Genomic DNA, 19949 nt, shown 5'->3' on the forward strand with positions numbered 1-19949 from the left:
CTGTCACCACACCACCTTCCCATTTTGCATCTCCTTGACATCACTGCGTAGAGAACTGGTTCATGTCATTTCTGTGCAACAGAGAAACATCCAAATCATGTTTTGAAATAGAAGCTGTGTTGTGATATTGGCTTTCCCAGGATTTGGCAACTTGAACATTTTGCAAGACCGTTTTAGCGTGTGAACATGGTCAGGAAAGCCACACCACCATGGCTTGTATATCCCAACTTTGTTCCATTGTGGAACTCAATATAGTGTCCACTGGTTTTCCAGGTGGCCTCCCATCTAGGCCCTCACTGCATCCAGCATGGTGGTTGCATCATGTGACTTCATATGATGCTAAAACTGGTGAATACAGATGACCGATCCCAGTCAGAATCACACAACTACCCATTTAACTCACTGGCTTGCTGTTCTTTGGTGGTTGGTCCCTATAATAATTAAGGAGGTAGTCTAAGTTTTCCTCCCCCTTACCCATCTAAAATTGGTGGAAATGTTTTGCCGAGAGCTGGGGAATTTGGGTGAAGACAGAAGGTATACAACCATATTTATGTGTGTCTGACACTCTGTGAAGCCAGAAAAGTTATCACAGTGAGTGTCTTCAAGGCAGAGCAAATAAATAAGCAACATTTCCAACTATTGCAATAAGTCTGTGAAACGTCTGAAGACTTCTCATGATTTATTTCCTTAAAATAGAGGGCAAGTAGGTAAAGTATATCAAGCTTTAGTATATTGTATAATTCGTCATAGAAATAAGATGGCATGGGGGTGGGACAGGAAACAAGCAAGCAAATGATGAAAAATCCTACAAACTGGACTTCAAAGCCTGCACAATACTCATTGCTGAATCTATGCACCCATCAAAGTTGGAATGAATAAATCCATCACCTCCACAGACAAGAAACGGTTTTGTATGGAGAGTTATTTGTCCTGGACTGCCAGGGAAAGCTTTGGTAACCTGGAAAAAAACAAACATGGAGGGGATTAGAAAAATAAGCAGCTATTCATTATATTGCATGACATATGAGTAACTCATATCTCAAGGAAAGACGTGCGTTAATTGGAAGAAACAGTCCCTTCGTTTTAATAATAATTGACACCTATCACAACAAACATGTTTAGTGCTCTTTCATTCTATGGTAAAATGCTTTATGACACGAGGAGGGAAAAGGAACTGAAACCTCTATAAAATTCATGAAGGCCATCTGCCTAAAATACATTTGCACTACTGATGTTGCCGAGTTTTGAAACATCGGCAATATGAATCTTAGCAGCACGCAATACTTGTCTCATAGAAAATACAAAGTACCGAAGCCTGCTTTTTCTGGTTCCAAAGCCATTTCCACTCATTCGTACATTTACCTTCCTCGCTGGATCTCATGGGGGAATCGAAGGAGGTCTTTCATTCTCCTCTCTTTGCACATGGCATGCTGCCGCACATGTGAGCCAACTGCACTGGGAAAAGTATTTCCCCCAGTATGGCACCTGCCAAGCCAAGTTGGTTTGGTGTGCCTCACCTGCACCCGGCAACATGGATGCCCACTTGAATAAAACTTTTTTGGGGGGCAGGTAAGTCCCACCCTGCATATTCGATCAAATGACATGGCATACCATTTGAATGGGAATTCCCTTCAACCTATGGGGGGGGGAGTGGCCCCTTCAAATATTTTATGGGGTGGGGACGAAGGGACCTCAGCCCGTAGGAGTTGGCTTCTATGCCCACCAATTTCAGCATAGTCTGAAGCTGCATGATAGAACACCCATGATTGCTAGAGTTAAGCAGGTCTGGGTGCAAAGAGGTCCTGGATGGGAGTCCGCCTGGGAAATCAATGGACGCTGCCTTGGGTTCCAGGATGGAACAAAGGTGGGATATAAATGTAAATAAATGGATGCATGACTAGATGGATAAATAAATAAATAGATTTAAACTTGGAAAGATTGAATCCCCATGCCTTATATAGGCTACGACTCCAATTAAGAGATTTCTTATGACAGCTAGCACTACAACACCATCATCGTTTAATATAGCTACCCATCAATAAATACCCCTTGTTTGACTTGTAACAAAACAATGTTAAAAAGACAAGATATAGCAATTAAAAGCAACCAGAAGAGTAAGAAGAAGCAAAAAAACCTCCTTACAACTTAGAGTGAATGAATCAAGTTAAGAGCCAGGATTTTAAGTACAATTTGCAAGTCTGAGTAAATAAAAAGGTTTTCAGCTGCCTCCAAAAAGATGATAAAGAAGGCATTCAGGTAGGCCTCTCTGGAAAGAGCATGCCTAAGCCTCTGCCCATAAGCCATGTTATCAGTGTGCAGGTTTGCATTATGGCTGTGAAAGCCCCTAATCTGATTCAGGGCCTCATTTGGCCCTTTGGAGTGGCCCTAATCTGATCCTGACCTGGATCCAGGGCCCAAAATGGATTGGGGCCTTGCACAGTTTTTCATTAGGGCTTAAAACCACAATTGAACATTTGGTGGGTGGGTGGGTGAGGGAGGAGGCGGCAGTGTGCATGCGTTTCCTTCTACTCCTTTCTCACCTCACCTCCTGACCCACCCTTTAGACAGGCCCAGATTGATCTGGGAGACCTGGGGCTGCCTCAACCCACTCTGGCCAAATCCTGGGTCAACCAGAATCAGTTCAGGATTTGGGATTTGTCTGGAGCAATGGTTTGCATATATTCAGCATTATTAAAATAAAATAAAAAACACCTCTCAATTTGAAGAAAGCACAGAAGCAGTGGTCCAAATCCAATACATAAAAACACAATGTATGTTGAACCTATGATACTGCTAATGGTCAAGGAGTTCTCTAAACAGTGAGAAATGGCATTACATTTCTCTGGGCAAAGTAAACACTGCATGCGTGGTCCCCTCCACCCCTTGACTTTGTTAGGAGAGGAGTGGAATAGATTCCTTTTAGCATCAATAGACCCGTTTACAGAAAGAGAGTACAATATAAATAAAAAGGAACATAGACTGTGATTACTGCTGATGCAAATGGAAATAGCTGTTTATATGTTTACAGATATGGAATTTGCCTGGGCTTTATAAAAGGGACACATCCACAGATTAATGTCAACAGGGCAAAACAGCAACGACTGCTTATCAAAACCACTGACTCAGATGAAAGAAGTGATACGGAAATACTTTATCTTGAATTAAAGCTATGCCTGCCATATGGCTATAAAGATGAGCCACAGCTGAGTCAGCAAGCTAATGCCAGCCACATCTTCCTTCCTCTCGGCCTTGGTTTCTGTCCTGCTGCACTCTTAGCCTTCTCCTGCTTCCCACCTTTTCCTGCTCATCTTGCCTCACCTGCCCTGTTCATCCCCATCCCTTCTCCATTTGGTTGTCACTTCTACCATATGCCTTTCCCTAGGCTACCTACTGCCTCCCTCTTTTGACCACCATGTTTACTTTCTTGCCTACTCACCTGATCTTTCTGCATTTGCCCCCTTCTTCCACAGCTCAGTGGTAAAGCATCTGCTTTATATAGAAGGTCCTAGGTTTAATCCCCAGCCTGACACCATGGAGAGCTCCTGCCAGGCAGTGTGGACAGCACTGAGCCAGATGGAGGAAGGGTCTGCCTCAGTACAAGGTACCTTCCTATGCTGCCTTGTTTCCATATATATAACTTATAGGGAAGTTCACCCAGCCTTGAGATGGCTGAATCCTTCTAACAACAAGCAGAAATCTTTTTCATTTTTATTTTTTATTGTTCGCCCCCGCAAACCTGTAAAGTCTGCTTTTAGAAATCCTGCATTGTCATGTAGCAGTCCATATTACTAGACAATGTCTGTGCACTGGGCTGCTTGCTTCTGTAGGTTTGCATTCCTTCTTTGACAATTATTGTAAAAAAAAAAAAGGCATTGGTAATGCTTACAAATATGCCTAGTTAATGTTAGACTTAATCAGTGCTAATTTTTCTTTAATAGAAAAAGTGGTGCCGGAACTCACCGTGAACACCTCCCTCGTTCTCTTAGAATGGCAATGGCACCCACCTGAGAGGTGCTGAAACTCACGTCAAGCGAGTTCCGACTGAACAAAAGCACTGGACTTAATAGTCTAATAGCAGCCCCCACCCCCAATGGTAATGTGTATTATTCTACATCCTTCTCAAAATGTAGTTAGCTGCTCCTACTGCATTTGGTGGCCCACTTCCACATTCTGCCGAGGGGGCCATTTGACTTTTGCCGCTCCGGCGGCATCAACAATTTTTAACCTTTAACCCTTTTCAACTCTGAACTGAATTTAGCTTGCGGATAAAAGGCATATTTTATTTATTTCATGTGTTAAAATTCGTACCCAGTGCTCAAGACGGCTAACAGCCTCAATGTAAATACAATGAGAAAGCATCAATAAAACACATTGTAAAAAAGAACTAAAGTAAGGCAGGCAAAACATTACTAACAACTCTTAAAGCAAGCCCAACATTAAGTCTCAAACCTCAGCACTCTTGTTTCGTATTCAAATTAACAACTAAAGACATTCACAGGAACATAATGCTCAGCCTGACTGATGGAGACGTTGCTCCTTAATCAGTTTTATTTTACTCATTTATTGCTTTATCTTATACATGTTTATCACCAAGCGTTGCAACACCAACTTTTGCAAAACTTTTATTTGGAAGGCAGTTGTTAACCAAGAGCACCAGCCTTTGTATCATACAAATTGACACGATGTGTGAACTGAAATGTCCCAACTGGCTTTCGCTGAAGTCTGCTGAAAATCTCAAGCAGGGTGGATGGAGGTTAAAGGAATGAATACCGTGGGTGATGCTAATGGCTGCATGTGATGACAAAGCAATCAACATGGGCGAAAAAGGTCCAATTTTATACTCTTCCTGGTTAAGTTTTTCACTGCGATGGATGCCAATGTTTATGAATGTTGCTGTCAAATATTTATTGAATCAGAGATACGCTTGTAATATTGACTGAAATGTACATCTTCTGGCAAGACTAAGAGAAGGGATTGTGCATCACGTTAACTGAGATCAATGAATAATTTAGAGTGGCCTGCATTTTCATTTTCCTTTATGCATGTAATATAAAGCCAATACCCATCCGCACCATAGACAGAGCCATGTAAAGCCAGGGCTTTACATTACATGCACTTCATGCCAAGTAGCATGCTTGGCTATTGACACCAATTGCAATATCCACTGTTGTGTGTGTGTGTGTGTGTGTGTGTGTGTGTGCATGTGCTGAGTGTTGATGGAGTTAGGGAACAGACAGAACCCAGGCCCTTTTCTTTTCTCTGGAGAAAAGTGGGGTGTTAGGGCTCACCGTGATATTTGACCGAGGGAACTTCCAAGCTGTCAACAATCTATGGGAGAGGCTGAAGTGCATACTGGGAAATTCAGCCTTGCATAGCTGAAGTGGGTTAAAGCACTCCGCCATCCTAGCACAACAAATACACTTTTTAAAAAATAAACAGGCTTTTTGCAGTTAGGAAGGTGATGGGGAAATGCATTGAAAAGCATGGAATGAATGAATGAATGATTAACCAGAAGTATAAATACCTTCAAAGCATATCAGAATGCTCATTGTTGTATCCAGGCAGAGACTGGGTACAATCCAACCTCCTTCTAAACTTAGTGCAAGCAAATCAGGATGCTCAACAGATTGTCTGGAGAAGCCATCAAACTGAAAATACAGTGAGAGAAGGCTGAGCTTCTCTTACCCTGCTGTTTCATGAGCATAGCTTAAAAACCATCTAAGTATACAGTGCCTTGAACTTTCTAAATTTAACACTGGACAAAAGTATCTAAAAACAAAATCCAATTTAATTTTTTTTTCCTTTTCATTTTGGGGGCGGCGGGGGGGGGGAGAAGCAGCCCCTTGGAAATTCCCAATTGACCCATTACAGAGAACGAATAGCTGAGCCTGCAGGATGAAAAAAAGAAAGGGAAAGAAATTATTTAGTACAAGGAGGAGAAGGGGAAGATAGGGTGTGAAAACAAAGTGCAGCAGGGGCCAACAGGAGAGTGATGTGACCAAATTAAGCCATGGCATAAGGAGAGCCCAGTAGGCCCATCTAATCCAACATCCTGTTATCAGGGGCCAGACACATTCCTATGGGAAAGAGAACTTTTGGACCTCTCTTTGTCTTTCTCTCCTCACTTCCTGTGTCAGCCTTTCCAGCACAGTCAATGGATATTCCCCCTATACATTCTACCACTGTGGTTAAGGATCTGCAGCCAAGAACCAACTGTGCAGTAAACCCAGCAAAGTTTCTCTTCCCCCTGTGTATCAGCTCCCTTTAACATTTAGCATGCCCAGTGGCCTTTTTTGTTTAAAAGGCGGTTGGGTGGGGGGGGTGGGGGGGAGGGAGGAAAGAACTGTCTCCAGCCATTGCAAGCCAGCTGTTGTATGTGGGCCACTGAGCTTTCTTTAATAATGGAAGGGATGTGCTTTTAGGAAGCAGTTCGAGACTTGACAGCTCGTGGTGGCCTGTTTGGCCTGCCTGATTCCACCTTTCACAAACGAGCCCGTATAAAAAAGCAGGACTCTCTGGAGAGCACAGAGTACAGTAGATGAGTCATGCAGAGCATTACCGTGACATCTGCTGCCACGGCTATCGTTATGGATCCGTAAGCCTGCCTGTTCAGGCTGACGGTGTATGTGTGTGGGAGGAGTTAATGGGATAGAGAGAATTTCTCTTTCCCGAACTCTGTAACGCAGTGCCAGACTGCAGTGTCCAAAGCTGCAGCTGCTCAAGGGGCACGGCATCTATGGCAGTGCCTAGGAGCAATCTGTCTGCAGAGAACATACGTGCAGGAGGAACCCAAGTGCACACTTCTGGGACCAGCTTTCGCCGCTCCACATTGTCACGGAAAGGAGGGCAGGGGCAGGGCATGCCCTAGTGAAATGGCAGTTGTATGTAGGAATGAATACAAGGGGAAGGAAGGAAAGGAAAAGAATGACCAAACTTAGTGGGGCCTTGTAGGCATCTAGTGCAACCCCTTCCTCAGTACAAGAAACCCATAGCTAGATGATTTGACTAGACTTTGCTTAAAGACCTCCATCTCTCCCTTAGATAACTGGTTTGACTATAGGCTTGTTCTTACTTAGACATTTCTCCAGCTGAAATCCACCCTCCTATATTGATTTAAGCCCAATAGTTTTAGTCCTATCCTCTGGGGCAGCAGAGAACAAATCTTTGCTGTCTTCTGTGTGAGAATCATTGGGTATCTGAGTGCTGTTGCGATCTGCCTCAGAATTCACCAGACCCAAGTTGCCCATTTCTTTCAAGTTTTCCTCATAGGCCTTATTTTCCAGATTCTCAATCATCTTTGTTGACTTTTTCCTGAACCTGTACTGGTTTGTCTATATCCTTCTTAAAGTGTGAAGGCAGAACTGTGCACAGTGCTTCCAGATGAGCTCTGAACTGTGCAGAATAAAGTGGTGCCTTTACTTCTTACATATTGGAAACCATGGCTCTATTAGGCTAAAACTGCATTAGCCTGTATTGATGCTACATCACACAGCTGACTCATGTTCATGTTGTGCAGGACTGTGATCCAGACATCACAGCCAGGTATTCCCCCCCCCCCAATCCTATACTTGTACAATTGATTTCCTTCCCTCTAACTGAAGAACTCTGCAATTTTCTCTGTTGAATTCAGTTTCTTTTTGTTTCAGACCAGTTTTCTATTCCTTTTCATTTTGCCGGAAATATTGATCAACAATGGGAAAACATCCAGAAATTTCAAACGCTATGAAAATTGTATTACCGGTATATTTATAAGGACACCTAATGTCAATTATTCCTTCCATTATTATGTGGCTTACATTATTAAGATTCGCTTGTAATTATCACTCTTTTTAGAGAAGCTAATCACTGCCGTGCTTTACTCACATCCTGTACTTAAGATTTATTTATTGTCATTGTCCGTATATACACAGTATACACAACAACGAAAATCAAACACCCAAAGACCGGATTTACCATACACATTTGCACATATCTCCAACACTCTCATCCTTATTAAAACATAATCTATTAAAACATAACATAATCCAGAGTATAACATAACCTATTAAAAGCATAGCATAACCTAAGAGCCTGTCTCATTCCCTACTACTCACTGCTTACTATTACTTACTACTGACCCTGAGATCATTATTAAGTGCTTCTGAAGAGTTCCTGTGAACAATTAGTACTAAATGTCGCCACGAAACTGCGGGATGCACCACAGAGAATATACAGCCGTACCTTGGAAGTCGAACAGAATCTGTTCCGGAAGTCTGTTTGGCTTCCAAAACATTCAAAAACCAAATCACTGCTTCTAATTGGCTGCAGGACGTTCGGTTTCCAAAAGAATGTTCGCAAAATCACTTCCGGGTTTGCGGAGTTTGGGAGCCAAAATGTCTGAGTTCCAGGGCATTAAGGATCCAAGGTATGACTGTATGTCAATTCTGATGAACTCTACTGGTTCCCTGTTCACTTTCTGGGCCCAATTTAAAGTGCCCAATTCATTAGTCTTTGACTGCCATTCAGGGTAGTTAAAGGACCATCTTCTCCACTATAAACCTACCTATTCTTCAAGATATTCATTGGAGGCCTTCTTTCACTTCAAGTATGGGAGAGAATTGCCCTGGGCAGTCCCTTTCAAGGCTTTGGAACTCCGAGACAAACAGTGTGTTTGCAAAGCGCCTTTTGCTTTCTGTCTATGGTACTGAGCTTTTTAGGAGGAAGGTTCTGCTGCTTTTTTGATTGTTGTTGTTGCTGTTTCAAATAACTGTATTTGGTTTTGATGCTGTGTAGCTGCCTTAGAGTGTCAGTGTTGTGAAATGTGAAAGGGAAAAAGATAAAGAGTTTTTAAAACTAGATGAAAAAGAATAGAGTGGCAACTGAAATGACAACAACTGGAGCAAAATCTTCTGAACAACCAAACCCCATTTTAATACACAGTAGAAATGAACATTATTAATGTTTTTGGTGGTGGTGGTGGTGGGGGAATGGGACATAGATCAACGCTTGCTTCAGAGTAAAGGTTCTTTTAGGTAGATCAAAAGATGTACATCCCTCTGGCAGTGAGACCAAATGATATAGAAGTGAAAGACAGCAAAACAAATGAGAAGGTTTTTTTTTTAAAAAAATAACAAACAGCAGCTTAAGAAAAAGAATGCAACCCCCCCCCCTTCAAATCTTCCCAGTAAAGTTTCCCACTTGACTCTTCCCTGGAATCTGTTGTTGTTCAGTTTGGGTTTGCCTCTTCCGGATCAAAGATTTGTTTAGAAGTGCAACTGAACTACAAATGTCAAGTTTACTGCTCTACTTCCCTTGTGTTATTGTATGTCACTAGGTACAAGGCAGCACAAAGCATCAACCTTAGTAAGAAAACGATGGTACCGAGCAACAACAGCTCCGATCATTCGTAACAAAAATCATTGTCTACAAAATAATAAATCATGTGCTTCAGGTGTTTAATTGGGACTTGTAAAATCCAGCCCCACTGCTGTTAAGAATTTAACTGGCGCTCTAAGCCAGCTAAAACTAGGGAGACTAGCTCACTTGTTCCTGGACTGTAATGGGGAGGAGAATGGACAAAGCAAAAGAGGGCCACCTGAAAGGGAGCAGGGTGCAACAGGAGTGAACAACAGGTGTGCAGAAGCAACTGGGCAAGACACAAGCCTCTGGACCTACAATTCAAACAATAGGCAGAAGAGAACCCTATCCTATGGAGGGAAAGAGAGTTAAAAGAGGTCTTCTGTCCTTTGGCTACATTGGATCTTCTAGTGACTAGTCAGTGTGCACACAGAATAATAGCATTGTGGAGTTGGACAGGATGCCGAGGGTAATCTAGTCCACCCCCCCCCCCCGTAATCCAGGAATCACGCAAGTATGCACACATATGCGCACATACAGGGAAGAAATGCAGCATGCCTATTTAGGATTATTATTAGCTGACAGTGCTGTACTTCGAAATTCAAAATCCCCTTCCATAGGGTCATTTTGGCTGTATGATACCTATGGCAGAGATGCCCTTCTGATTCAGCAGGAGAGACCAAGTCAACGTGCCTTTTGACCCTTTGTGCTTGGGAATGGGAGGTGGGTCTGCTTTTAGGAATGTGGGCTCCTTTAAGATATAATTTCAATGATATAGCAAATGCGCCGCTTATAAAACAAGTATGAAATGACCATATTGCTCAGGCTATGCTCCCCCCCCCCCGAGTCCTACCACAATGCAACATGATGGCCGAAAAGACTTTCTGGCTCAGGAATCCTTGATTGCTGATGCTAATGTTGTCTTATCATAATTAAACCATGGGATAGAGCACGGCAGCTGTGCTGCTAAGTAGTATCAATAGAAGTTTGGGAGGACTAATCCCACATCTTCCATGGATAATTGTAATGTCTGCATTTTAATCCTGGGATTGTATTTGGCCCATATGAAGGGCATAATGGCTGTACTGAATTAACAAAAAGAATAAATCCCGCTTGAAAGCCTCGGGGGGTTGGGGGGACCACGTCCACCCTTCATTTTCTCCTTTTGCTGCTGTGTCAATAGTTGATTGGAATGTTAAAAGCAAAAATGGCTGTAAGGTAATTAGTGAGCACCACTGCATAGTCAGTAGTCAGTTTTTGTAGGAAGCTTCCTTTCTGAGAATGCATTCTTCAATTACATTCACTTAATGCCATCTACGGGGACAGATCTATGGCTAACAAATAAGCTTCTTATGAATCAGCAACATCTAATATATAAGCATGTGTGAATTAATGGGGCAGGCAAAGACCTCTTTGTCGTTGTCATCATCACCATCACCAATCACCATCACCATTGTTATTTATTAAATTTCTACACCACCTTTTACCAGAAGATCACAGGGTGGTTGACAATATAAAAACAGATGAAATACGTCCAAAAACCAAGCCACATCGGAAATTCGGCTTCTGAAAAATGTTCAAAAACCGGAACACTTACTTCTTGGTTTTTGGCGTTTGGGAGCAGATTTGTTCATCATCTAAACCGCTTGAGAACCAAGGTCCCCCCCCCCCCCCTTGTCACAGATAGTTTAATTATCTTAAGGCCTGGGAGAAGAGGTATGTTTTTGCCAGGCACCTAAAGATATGCAAGATTGCCCGGGGAGAGAATTCCACAAATGGGGAGTCACTGCAGAAAAGGCCCATTCTCATGTTGTGGTTCTTGAGGTACTGCAGTCCTGAGCTGTTTACAGTTGTATAGGTCAAAACCAGCACTCTGAAATGGGTCTATAAACTAAATGGCAGCCTGTGCAGTTGGGCCGAGATTGGCATTATATGCTCAAACTGTCTTGTCTCAGAGAGCAACCTGGCCGCTAAATTCTGCACCAGCTAAAGTTTCGGAACTGTCATCAGAGGCTGCTCCACGTATAACACATTGCTTTAATCTAACCTAGAAGTTACCAGAGCATACACAACAGTACCTGTAGTTAAGACTGCCCCTGTCCTGATATGGGTGCAGCTGGGCCACCAGCCAAACTAATGGAAGGAACTCCACAGCACTGGGGCCACGTGAACCTCAAGTGACAGCAAAGTACCCCTGAGCTATGTAACCGCTCCTTCAGAAGTGAAACCCCATCAAGAGCAGACAACCAGCCATTCAGCCTAGGGAACCACTCACTAACAATGCCTCATTCTTATATGGATTGAGCTTCAGTTTACTGGCTCTCGTCCAGTCCATTACCAAAGCAAGAAAATGGTCCAGCACATACACTGCCTCACCTGCAAATGTAAAGGAGAAGTGGAGCTATGTGCCATCAGCATATTGCTGACAACGTTCTCCAAACACTAGGTGATTTATGACTTCACGTGCAGAGGACGTTATCTGGCATGTGGGTCATTATGTGCATTATAAGGTTTGCATAAATGTTAAATGCAAGGATCCATTTCATGCCCCATTTACTTTGGCCCTGAGCTATATGCCTAGCCCTAAAGTACCATGCCACACAATCCTAAGCTTGGTTCTTGGCTAACCTGTAGTGGACACAGAAGTGGTGGCTAGAGAATATATAGGTCCAAGAAAAGATCTGTTCAAAGCACCCTTATTATTTTTGATGTGGCCAGTTGGTGTAACCTTGCTATATTTATAGTACTGAAAAGTTGTTGTCTTTTGCACGCTCTTACGTTCCTTATATGTTGCTGTTTTATTATTGCTGTTGGTATGAAATTATTCTTACAATGTGTTGATTACGTGATGTATTGTTGTTCTTGTTGTTGTGGACAACACAACATCTTTTTTTGTGGAAAGGCGGTGTACAAATAAAGTGATGACGCTGATGATGTTTGTTAGGGAAGCTAACTCCTAGGGTAAGGGTGCATAGGATTGAAACTTTAGATGCCTACCTATAAGATGAATGTGGCAAACAGATAATTGCAAACATGCTTACGAGACACACACTTGTCAAGCTCTGGCTGCCTCAGTGGCGGCCTCTGTTTTTGCTCCATGGCAACCCTAAGATCCATGAATCGTGTTCAGAGTTGTGCATCTCTCTTCTTCTCTCTGGGCTCCAGGAATTAAATACCATGTCCCTAATTTCAAACCAGCTATTACAGTGCAGGCCATTGTGGGCATTACAGTAGCACGAGTGATGAATTATAATAACCACAATAAACCTAATTAACAACCTGGTGTTTTTATCTTTGTAATTAAATCTAGCTGCCATAATGATAACCACTCTGGAAATCCTGCTGCTGCTGCTATTATATTATGATCAAAACAGATTACCTTATGGTAGTATTTTTAACCTCTGGTCCTCAGATGGCCTCTTGCTGGTTCAGAGGCTGCTTCCTGCCACTCTGGAGCAAGAGTGGCATTTGAGCCTCCTGCTGCTGAGGCAGAAGCTCAATTTGCCCCTTCCTTTGACAGAAAGGGAGTCCCAGAGCCAGATCACTTTGTAGCTGGATGAAAGTGGGGAGATGAGCGAGTGATAAAACTCAAGTTTCAGGGCAGGCTATGCTCACCTCCTAAGAGGCTGTTGCACATGTATTGTGGCAGTCACATTTAAGAACAAGGGACAAACCAATGCTACAAGATGAGTATGAATCATGTGCATTGGCAAAAAAACGTGCCTTAAAATCTACTTTTCTTCTTTTAATTTCAAGAAGAAGAAGAAGAAGAGTTTGGATTTGCTATCCCGCTTTATCACTACCCTAAGGAGTTTCAAAGCAGCTGACGTTCTCCTTTCCTTTCCTCCCCCACAACAAACACTCTGTGAGGTGAGTGGGGCTGAGAGACCTCAAAGAAGTGTGACTAGCCCAAGGTCACCCAGCAGCTGCATATGGAGGAGTGGAGACGCGAACCCGGTTCACCAGATTACGTGACTACCGCTCTTAACCACTACACCACACTGGCTCCCAGGCTCCAGAGCCATGGCAGAAATGGAAAGGTGACTAACTGGCTAAGTTTATATGGCCCTTTTCTGCCAATGCATACAAGACAATTTACGATTTAAAATAATGGCTTATAAGGCACAGTACAAAATGAAAACAAAGCAGAGAAATAGGAAACCAAGCAAATGGAGTTATCAAAGATAATCGCTGTTTCCATTTTTCATGTTCATCATAGTTTTGATTTTTAAAGCTGAGCAGCCTGAGGCCAGGGTGTCTAAAGGACCACCACTTTCAACATGAACTTATATTCAGAGTCATTTTAGTCTTCTGGGGGCAGGGAGGTGCTTGCAAGCAAGGGGGTCCTTTTACTGGTGGTGCTAAATTATGGAATCCTGTCCCTAGATATGCTTTCTGGGATCTTTCCTTAGTTATATTTTGGGTGCCAGGGAAAGATTATACAGTACTGTTCTTTCATGCTTTTAATGTATCTAAGATCCTCTCATTGTCTTTTTTTGTTTGTTTGGTTAAAGCTGCTGTTTAATTTGCTGGCCTTGATGTTTTTATCTTGCAGTTTGATTGTTGTTTACTTTGCTGTTTGGTATTGTTTATTCTTCTACTGGTTACTTGAGGGTATTGTCTTTAAAAAATGGACTTTTATAAAACAAACAAACAAACAAACAAGTTTCTTCAGGGGCAGTGTGATGAGCATAACAGGTATATATCCATGTCTGGTCCTGCCCTGTAACATCTTGTGAAATTCATTGCGCGATGTGATGATATCTATCTATCTATCTGGTAACTATCAGCATCTTCTGGTAATTATCTGCACACACATTACAGTTGCTATATCAATATATCAATCTCTCTCTCTCTCTCTCTCTCTCTATATATATATATATATATTCATTCTCCTTCTACAAATGTTGTTATGGCTCCATTAGTTTATGTGAAGGCATAGAAGAAGAGAAGAAGCTATGCCAGAAGAGAGACATATATGAAGAAACAGCCATTTCAGCCACCAGAGCAAGGTGTATCATATTTGACAGCCAGCTATATACTATTTCCCTTTATCATCTTTTATCCAGAGATAGGAAAATAGCTAACCATGATTACATCAGAGGCACCATTTTTTTGTTCCCAGCATCTGGCTAGCTGGAGGCCCAACCTGGGATGGGGGGCATCTATCTCCAGAAGGGACTCACACAGAGAACCAAGATAGCAACAGTTTCTCTGCTCCATTTCACACATTTGATAAGTAACTGTCCTGCAACGCTCAGTTGTCCTGTAGCAAGAACAAAGAACTAACAGGGTCAGAAAAGATAAAGCAGAATAAAGAATAGACTTCAGGCCCTCTGTGCGACCCCAGGTTTTCACGCCACAGTGGTGCATGGATATAGGGTCTCTCTCTGTGATACGGTTGACCACCATGATTGCTGCTGCTGCCATTGCAGGGTGCTTTTCTAAAGAAGGTGGGTATGAACCTACCTTAGAATGGGTCAACCTCATGGAATGCTTACACCCAATTCTGCACATTTTCCATAGTTGGCGGCAGGCATAATACTTAACTGGAGATGCCAATAATTCAACTAAACCCACACATACAGAACTCAAAGTGCTGTAAATGGTATTGGTAGGTGGTCTCCCCTTTGTCTGGATCTAGACCCGCTTAGCTTCAATGAGATGAGTGCATCATGTGCCCTCATAACAAAGCCCTGGCTCTTTGTGCTATACCACAAAGCTTCAGCAAGGGACCACATCCTGATACAACAGTGATATGTAGGCGGCTTGCATTCAGATGTCTCACAAAATGCTGAACAAACTACAGCGAGTCAGTGTTCAGAAGCCAGTGCAACACTTGAATAAAAATCATGTGCGCCTCTCACATTCCCGAACAAGCTATCCTTGGATGGTATCTGACTTGGGCATTTTGCTATCATCCATTATTAGAGATTACCTGAGAATACCTCCACCTATGGCACTTGATGCTGGCTGGTTTAGGCAAACTAGGTACAACATCTTTCAGCTGGTCTAGGATCAACTGCTGAACCTTTTCCTTGTCTGACTCCAAGTGGCTAGTTCCAAAGGGAACGCTGGTGTGAACAACAACAGATGGCGCGACATCAGGTGATTCTGCAAGAGACACAAAGAAATACATATATATATACATATATATTTACAGATGGCCTCCAAATAAATATGTTCAAGATTCAGCACTGTTTTGTAACTTAAACGCAGCTTCAATTGGAATCCAAAAGCAACTAATGGCATAGTAGCTCCCTGAGAGTTAATATGGATAGCGCAAAGTAAGCATTATACCGGTAATCTGTTTTCTCTCTGAACAACATTTAATTCAGGGGTGGGTAACCTTTTTCAGCCTGAAGACTGCATTCCCTTCTGAGGGCCACACGCCAGAGGTAATAAATGTATTTTTTACTTTTGTACAATGGGCTAGTATCCTCACATATTCACAAGCCCCTCTCTGTCATCTATCTGCACAAGCAGGAGGCATTATTGGAGTTCAAGGACACAATATAAGCGGGCAAAAACACTAAAGTTGTGGCTTGGGGACAGGGGGTGTAGCTTAGAGAGAGAGTCCTGAGGACCATATAGAGAGGAATGTACCACCTAGTAACTAAAGTATATAAAAGGTAAAAGGTAAATGACCCCTGGATGGTTAAGTCCAGTCAAAGGCGACTATGGGGTTGCAGTGCTCATCTCGCTTTCAGGCCGAGGGAGCCAGCATTTGTCCACAGACAGCTTTCCGGGTCACGTGGCCAGCATGACTAAACCGCTTCTGGCACAACGGAACATCGTGACTTAAGCCAGAGTGCACAGAAACACCGTTTCCCTTCCCACTGCAGCGGTACCTATTTATCTAATTGCACTGGCATGCTTTCAAACTGCTAGGTTGGCAGGAGCTGGGACAGAGCAACGGGAGCTCACCCTGTCGTGGGGCTACGAACTGCTGACCTTCTGATTGGCAAGCCCAAGAGGTTCAGTGGTTTAGACCACAGTGCCACCCACACTAGGCACACAGTGTGCCAAGGATGCAGAACCTGTGGTCCTCCAGATGTTGCTGAACTCCATTTCCCATCAACCCCACCTAATACGGTCAGTGGTTAGTGATGACGGAAGTTGTAGTTCAGCAATATGCAATATGTTGTAGTAGGTAAAGGGTTAGACTAGGACCAGTGCATTCCAGGTTTAAATTCCTACTCAACCACAAAGCTCATTGGGAAACACTTGTACTGGTCGTATTGTCTTCACTTAACCTATTTTCCAGAGTTGGCGTGAGGCTAAAACAATTAGCGGACAGCCATGTGCACCACACTGAGTTGCTTGGAGAAATAATTGTAGTAAGACAATAAATCAAAGTATGCTGCCACCAGTGAGACAGTGGTAGATCCTGCTGCCTGGTTCTGTCAGCTGCTTCCTCCCTTCCCTCACTATTCAGACCAACCATGTCTCTACTAACCACATCGGTTGAATGCATTAGCTCCAGGGTGAATTAGGGATGCTTTACAGTGGAAAAGGCAGTGAGAGATTTTACTTTCTTGGGCTCCATGTTCACTGCAGATGGTGACAGCAGTCACAAAATTAAAAGACGCCTGCTTCTTGGGAGGAAAGCAACAACAAACCTAGACAGCATCTTAAAAAGCAGAGCCATCACCTTGCTGACAAAGGTCCGTATAGTTAAAGCTATGGTTTTCCCAGTAGTAATGTACGGAAGTGAGAGCTGGACCATAAAGAAGACTGATCGCCGAAGAATTGATGCTTTTGAATTATGGTGCTGGAGGAGACTCTTGAGAGTCCCATGGAATGCAAAAAGATCAAACTTATCCACCCTGAAAGAAATCAGCGCTGAGTGCTCACTGGAAGGACAGATCCTGAAGTTGAGGCTCCAGTACTTTGCCACCTCATTATTATTATTTTTATTATTTGTACCCCGCCCATCTGGCTAGGTCCCTCAAGCCACTCTGGGCGGCTTCCAACAAATATTAAAATACATTAAAATGTCACAGATTAAAAACTTCCCTAAACAGGTATTCAGGTAATTTCTGAATGTCAAGTAGTTGCTTATCTCTTTGACCTCTGATGGGAGGGCGTTCCACAGGACGGGTGCCACTACCGAGAAGGCCCTGTGCTTTGCTTTTCCTTGTAGCTTTGCTTCTCGCAGTGAGGGAACCGCCAGAAGGCCCTCGGCGATCTCTGTGTCTGAGCTAAACGATGGGGGTGGAGACGCTCCTTCAGGTATACAGGACTGAGGCCGTTTAGGGCTTTAAAGGTCAGCACCAACACTTTGAATTGTGCTGGGAAACGTACTGGGAGCCAATGTAGATCTCTCAGGACCGGTGTTATGTGGTCCCGGCGGCCACTCCTAGTCACCAGTCTAGCTGCCGCATTCTGGATTAATTGCAGTTTCCGGGTCACCTTCAAAGGTAGCCCCACATAGAGCGCATTGCAGTAGTCCAAGCGGGAGATAACCAGAGCATGCACCACTCTGGCGAGACAGTCTGCGGGCAGGTAGGGTCTCAGCCTGCGTACCAGATGGAGCTGGTAGACAGCCGCCCTGGATACAGAATTAACCTGCGCCTCCATGGACAGCTGTGAGACCAAAATGACCCCCAGGCTGCACACCTGGTCCTTCAGGGGCACAGTTATCCCATTCAGGACCAGGGAGTCCTCCACACCTGCCCGCCTCCTGTCCCCCCAAAACAGTACTTCTGTCTTGTCAGGGTTCAACCTCAATATGTTAACCGCCATCCATCCTCCAACCGCCTCCAGGCACTCACACAGGACCTTCACCGCCTTCACTGGTTCTGATTTGAAAGAGAGGTAGAGCTGGGTATCATCCGCATACTGATTAACCCCCCAGCCCAAACCCCCTGATGATCTCTCCCAGCGGCTTCATATAGATATTAAAAAGCATGGGGGAGAGGACGGAACCCTGAGGCACCCCACAAGTGAGAGCCCAGGGGTCTGAACACTCATCCCCCACCACCACTTTCTGATCATGGCCCAGGAGGAAGGAGCGGAACCACTGTATAACAGTGCCCCCAGCTCCCAACCCCACTAGCCAGTCCAGAAGGATGTTATGGTCAATGGTGTCAAAGGCCGCTGAGAGATCCAGCAGAACTAGGAAACAGCTCTCACCTTTGTCCCTAGCCCTCCGGAGATCATCGACCATCGACCACCTCATGAGAAGAGAAGACTCTATAGAAAAGACCCTGATGTTGGGAAAGATGGAGGGCACAAGGAGAAGGGGACGACAGAGGATGAGATGGTTGGACAGTGTTCTCGAAGTGACTAGCACGAGTTTGGCCAAACTGTGGGAGGCAGTGAAAGACAGGCGTGCCTGGTGTGCTCTGGTCCATGGGGTCACGAAGAGTCGGACACGACTGAACGACTGAACAACAACAACAGTGGAAAATTTAACGCCATGAATCTAACTGCAAGGTGGCAACCCTGAGATACTTCCAGGGGTAGAGACAGCTCTTACTAGACCTCCTTCAAGTCTCTGTCTAGCTTCAGATATTCTTTCTTTCTTACATCTTTTGCAGGTCACACCTAAAATCCTTCCAAGCCACCTGAGGCTGCTTTGGGCCTAACTTTGTGCAATGTGTAAATGATTTATCTGCCAGCACAAGCTCTTCTCAGCTCATCCCCAAAGGGGTGCTGTGAGAGTTGTGTTGCCCAGGAGCAATGAACCACAGAGGAGATGGGAAGCTTCCTAGTAAAAGTAAAGAAAGAGACGGACGCTGTGCTCACTCAGCAATAAGGAACGGCAACTGAGAAGCTGTTTTTGTTGGGATGGCAGCAGAGAACTGTGTGTGACTGAGGCTGAAACCCAAACTGCGATGGATTTAACGCTGAGGTTTCTGGAGCGAGATCGTTCTTAAAATTAAGGGTTATTCTTAGAAGATGACATTCAAAAACACACAGAGCGAAATCAGATTCTGAAGGTGACGGGCTATGTTTTTATGGGGGGGGGGGAATCACAGTTAAGTTCCATGAAAACGGTGGTGTGGTGAAATGCAGAAACTGACCAAAACTAAAAGTGATACAATAGGAATGCATCTTCCTGTATTTTGCGTATTTGCTGCTCTTTCTACAGTTTGCTCAGCATGTGCCTCATCTGATTTCAGGCACAGAACTCATTTATCACTCAGAAATGTCAAACATGCTTGTGTTTGGAGCCAAAATGTAAACAGGGCTCAAGCACTTGGTACAGCCCCAGTTCTGTTGCGTATGACCACCAGGATAGTCTCGAAACAAACCTAAAAAACTTGTTACCGCTCAAAGTCTTGGGGAGGATTATTTATTGGGAACCAGAAGCTTGCTATGGTGAAGTATCACTACCCACTCCGAAAAGATGGCCGATACCACATGGAAAATAAACAAATAGAAGCAGCGAGTCTAACTCAGACAAACAAGATATCACAACAGTGAAGAAAGAGAGGGAGAGAAAGAAAGAAAGAAAGAAAGAAAGAAAGAAAGAAAGAAAGAAAGAAAGAAAGAAAGAGAGGCCAATAAGAAAGTACCATATTGTGCGATTTTAGCTATAGGAAAGATCTTGGTGCCAATGTCCCTCAGGCTTATTGCCAACTAAGGAATGAATCAGTAACATT

General features: G+C 43.7%; 1 protein-coding gene across 2 annotated transcripts in view; it reads right to left on the minus strand.

The window, feature by feature from the left end:
- Positions 1–660: 660 nt before the first annotated feature.
- The window catches only part of LOC117046786 (renalase-like), a 100331-nt gene continuing 81042 nt past the window's right edge, over positions 661–19949 (minus strand). For both annotated transcript variants that reach the window (XM_033149189.1, XM_033149190.1), the window contains exons 6-7: positions 15275–15450; positions 661–958 (exon numbers count right to left, since the gene is read on the minus strand). In XM_033149189.1, coding sequence (XP_033005080.1) covers positions 806–958; positions 15275–15450 — 329 coding nt within the window. In that variant the 3' untranslated portion in view covers positions 661–805. The remainder of the gene's footprint in view (positions 959–15274; positions 15451–19949) is intronic.

This window comes from Lacerta agilis, chromosome 5, assembly GCF_009819535.1.
Source record: "Lacerta agilis isolate rLacAgi1 chromosome 5, rLacAgi1.pri, whole genome shotgun sequence".
Lineage (NCBI taxonomy): Eukaryota > Metazoa > Chordata > Lepidosauria > Squamata > Lacertidae > Lacerta > Lacerta agilis.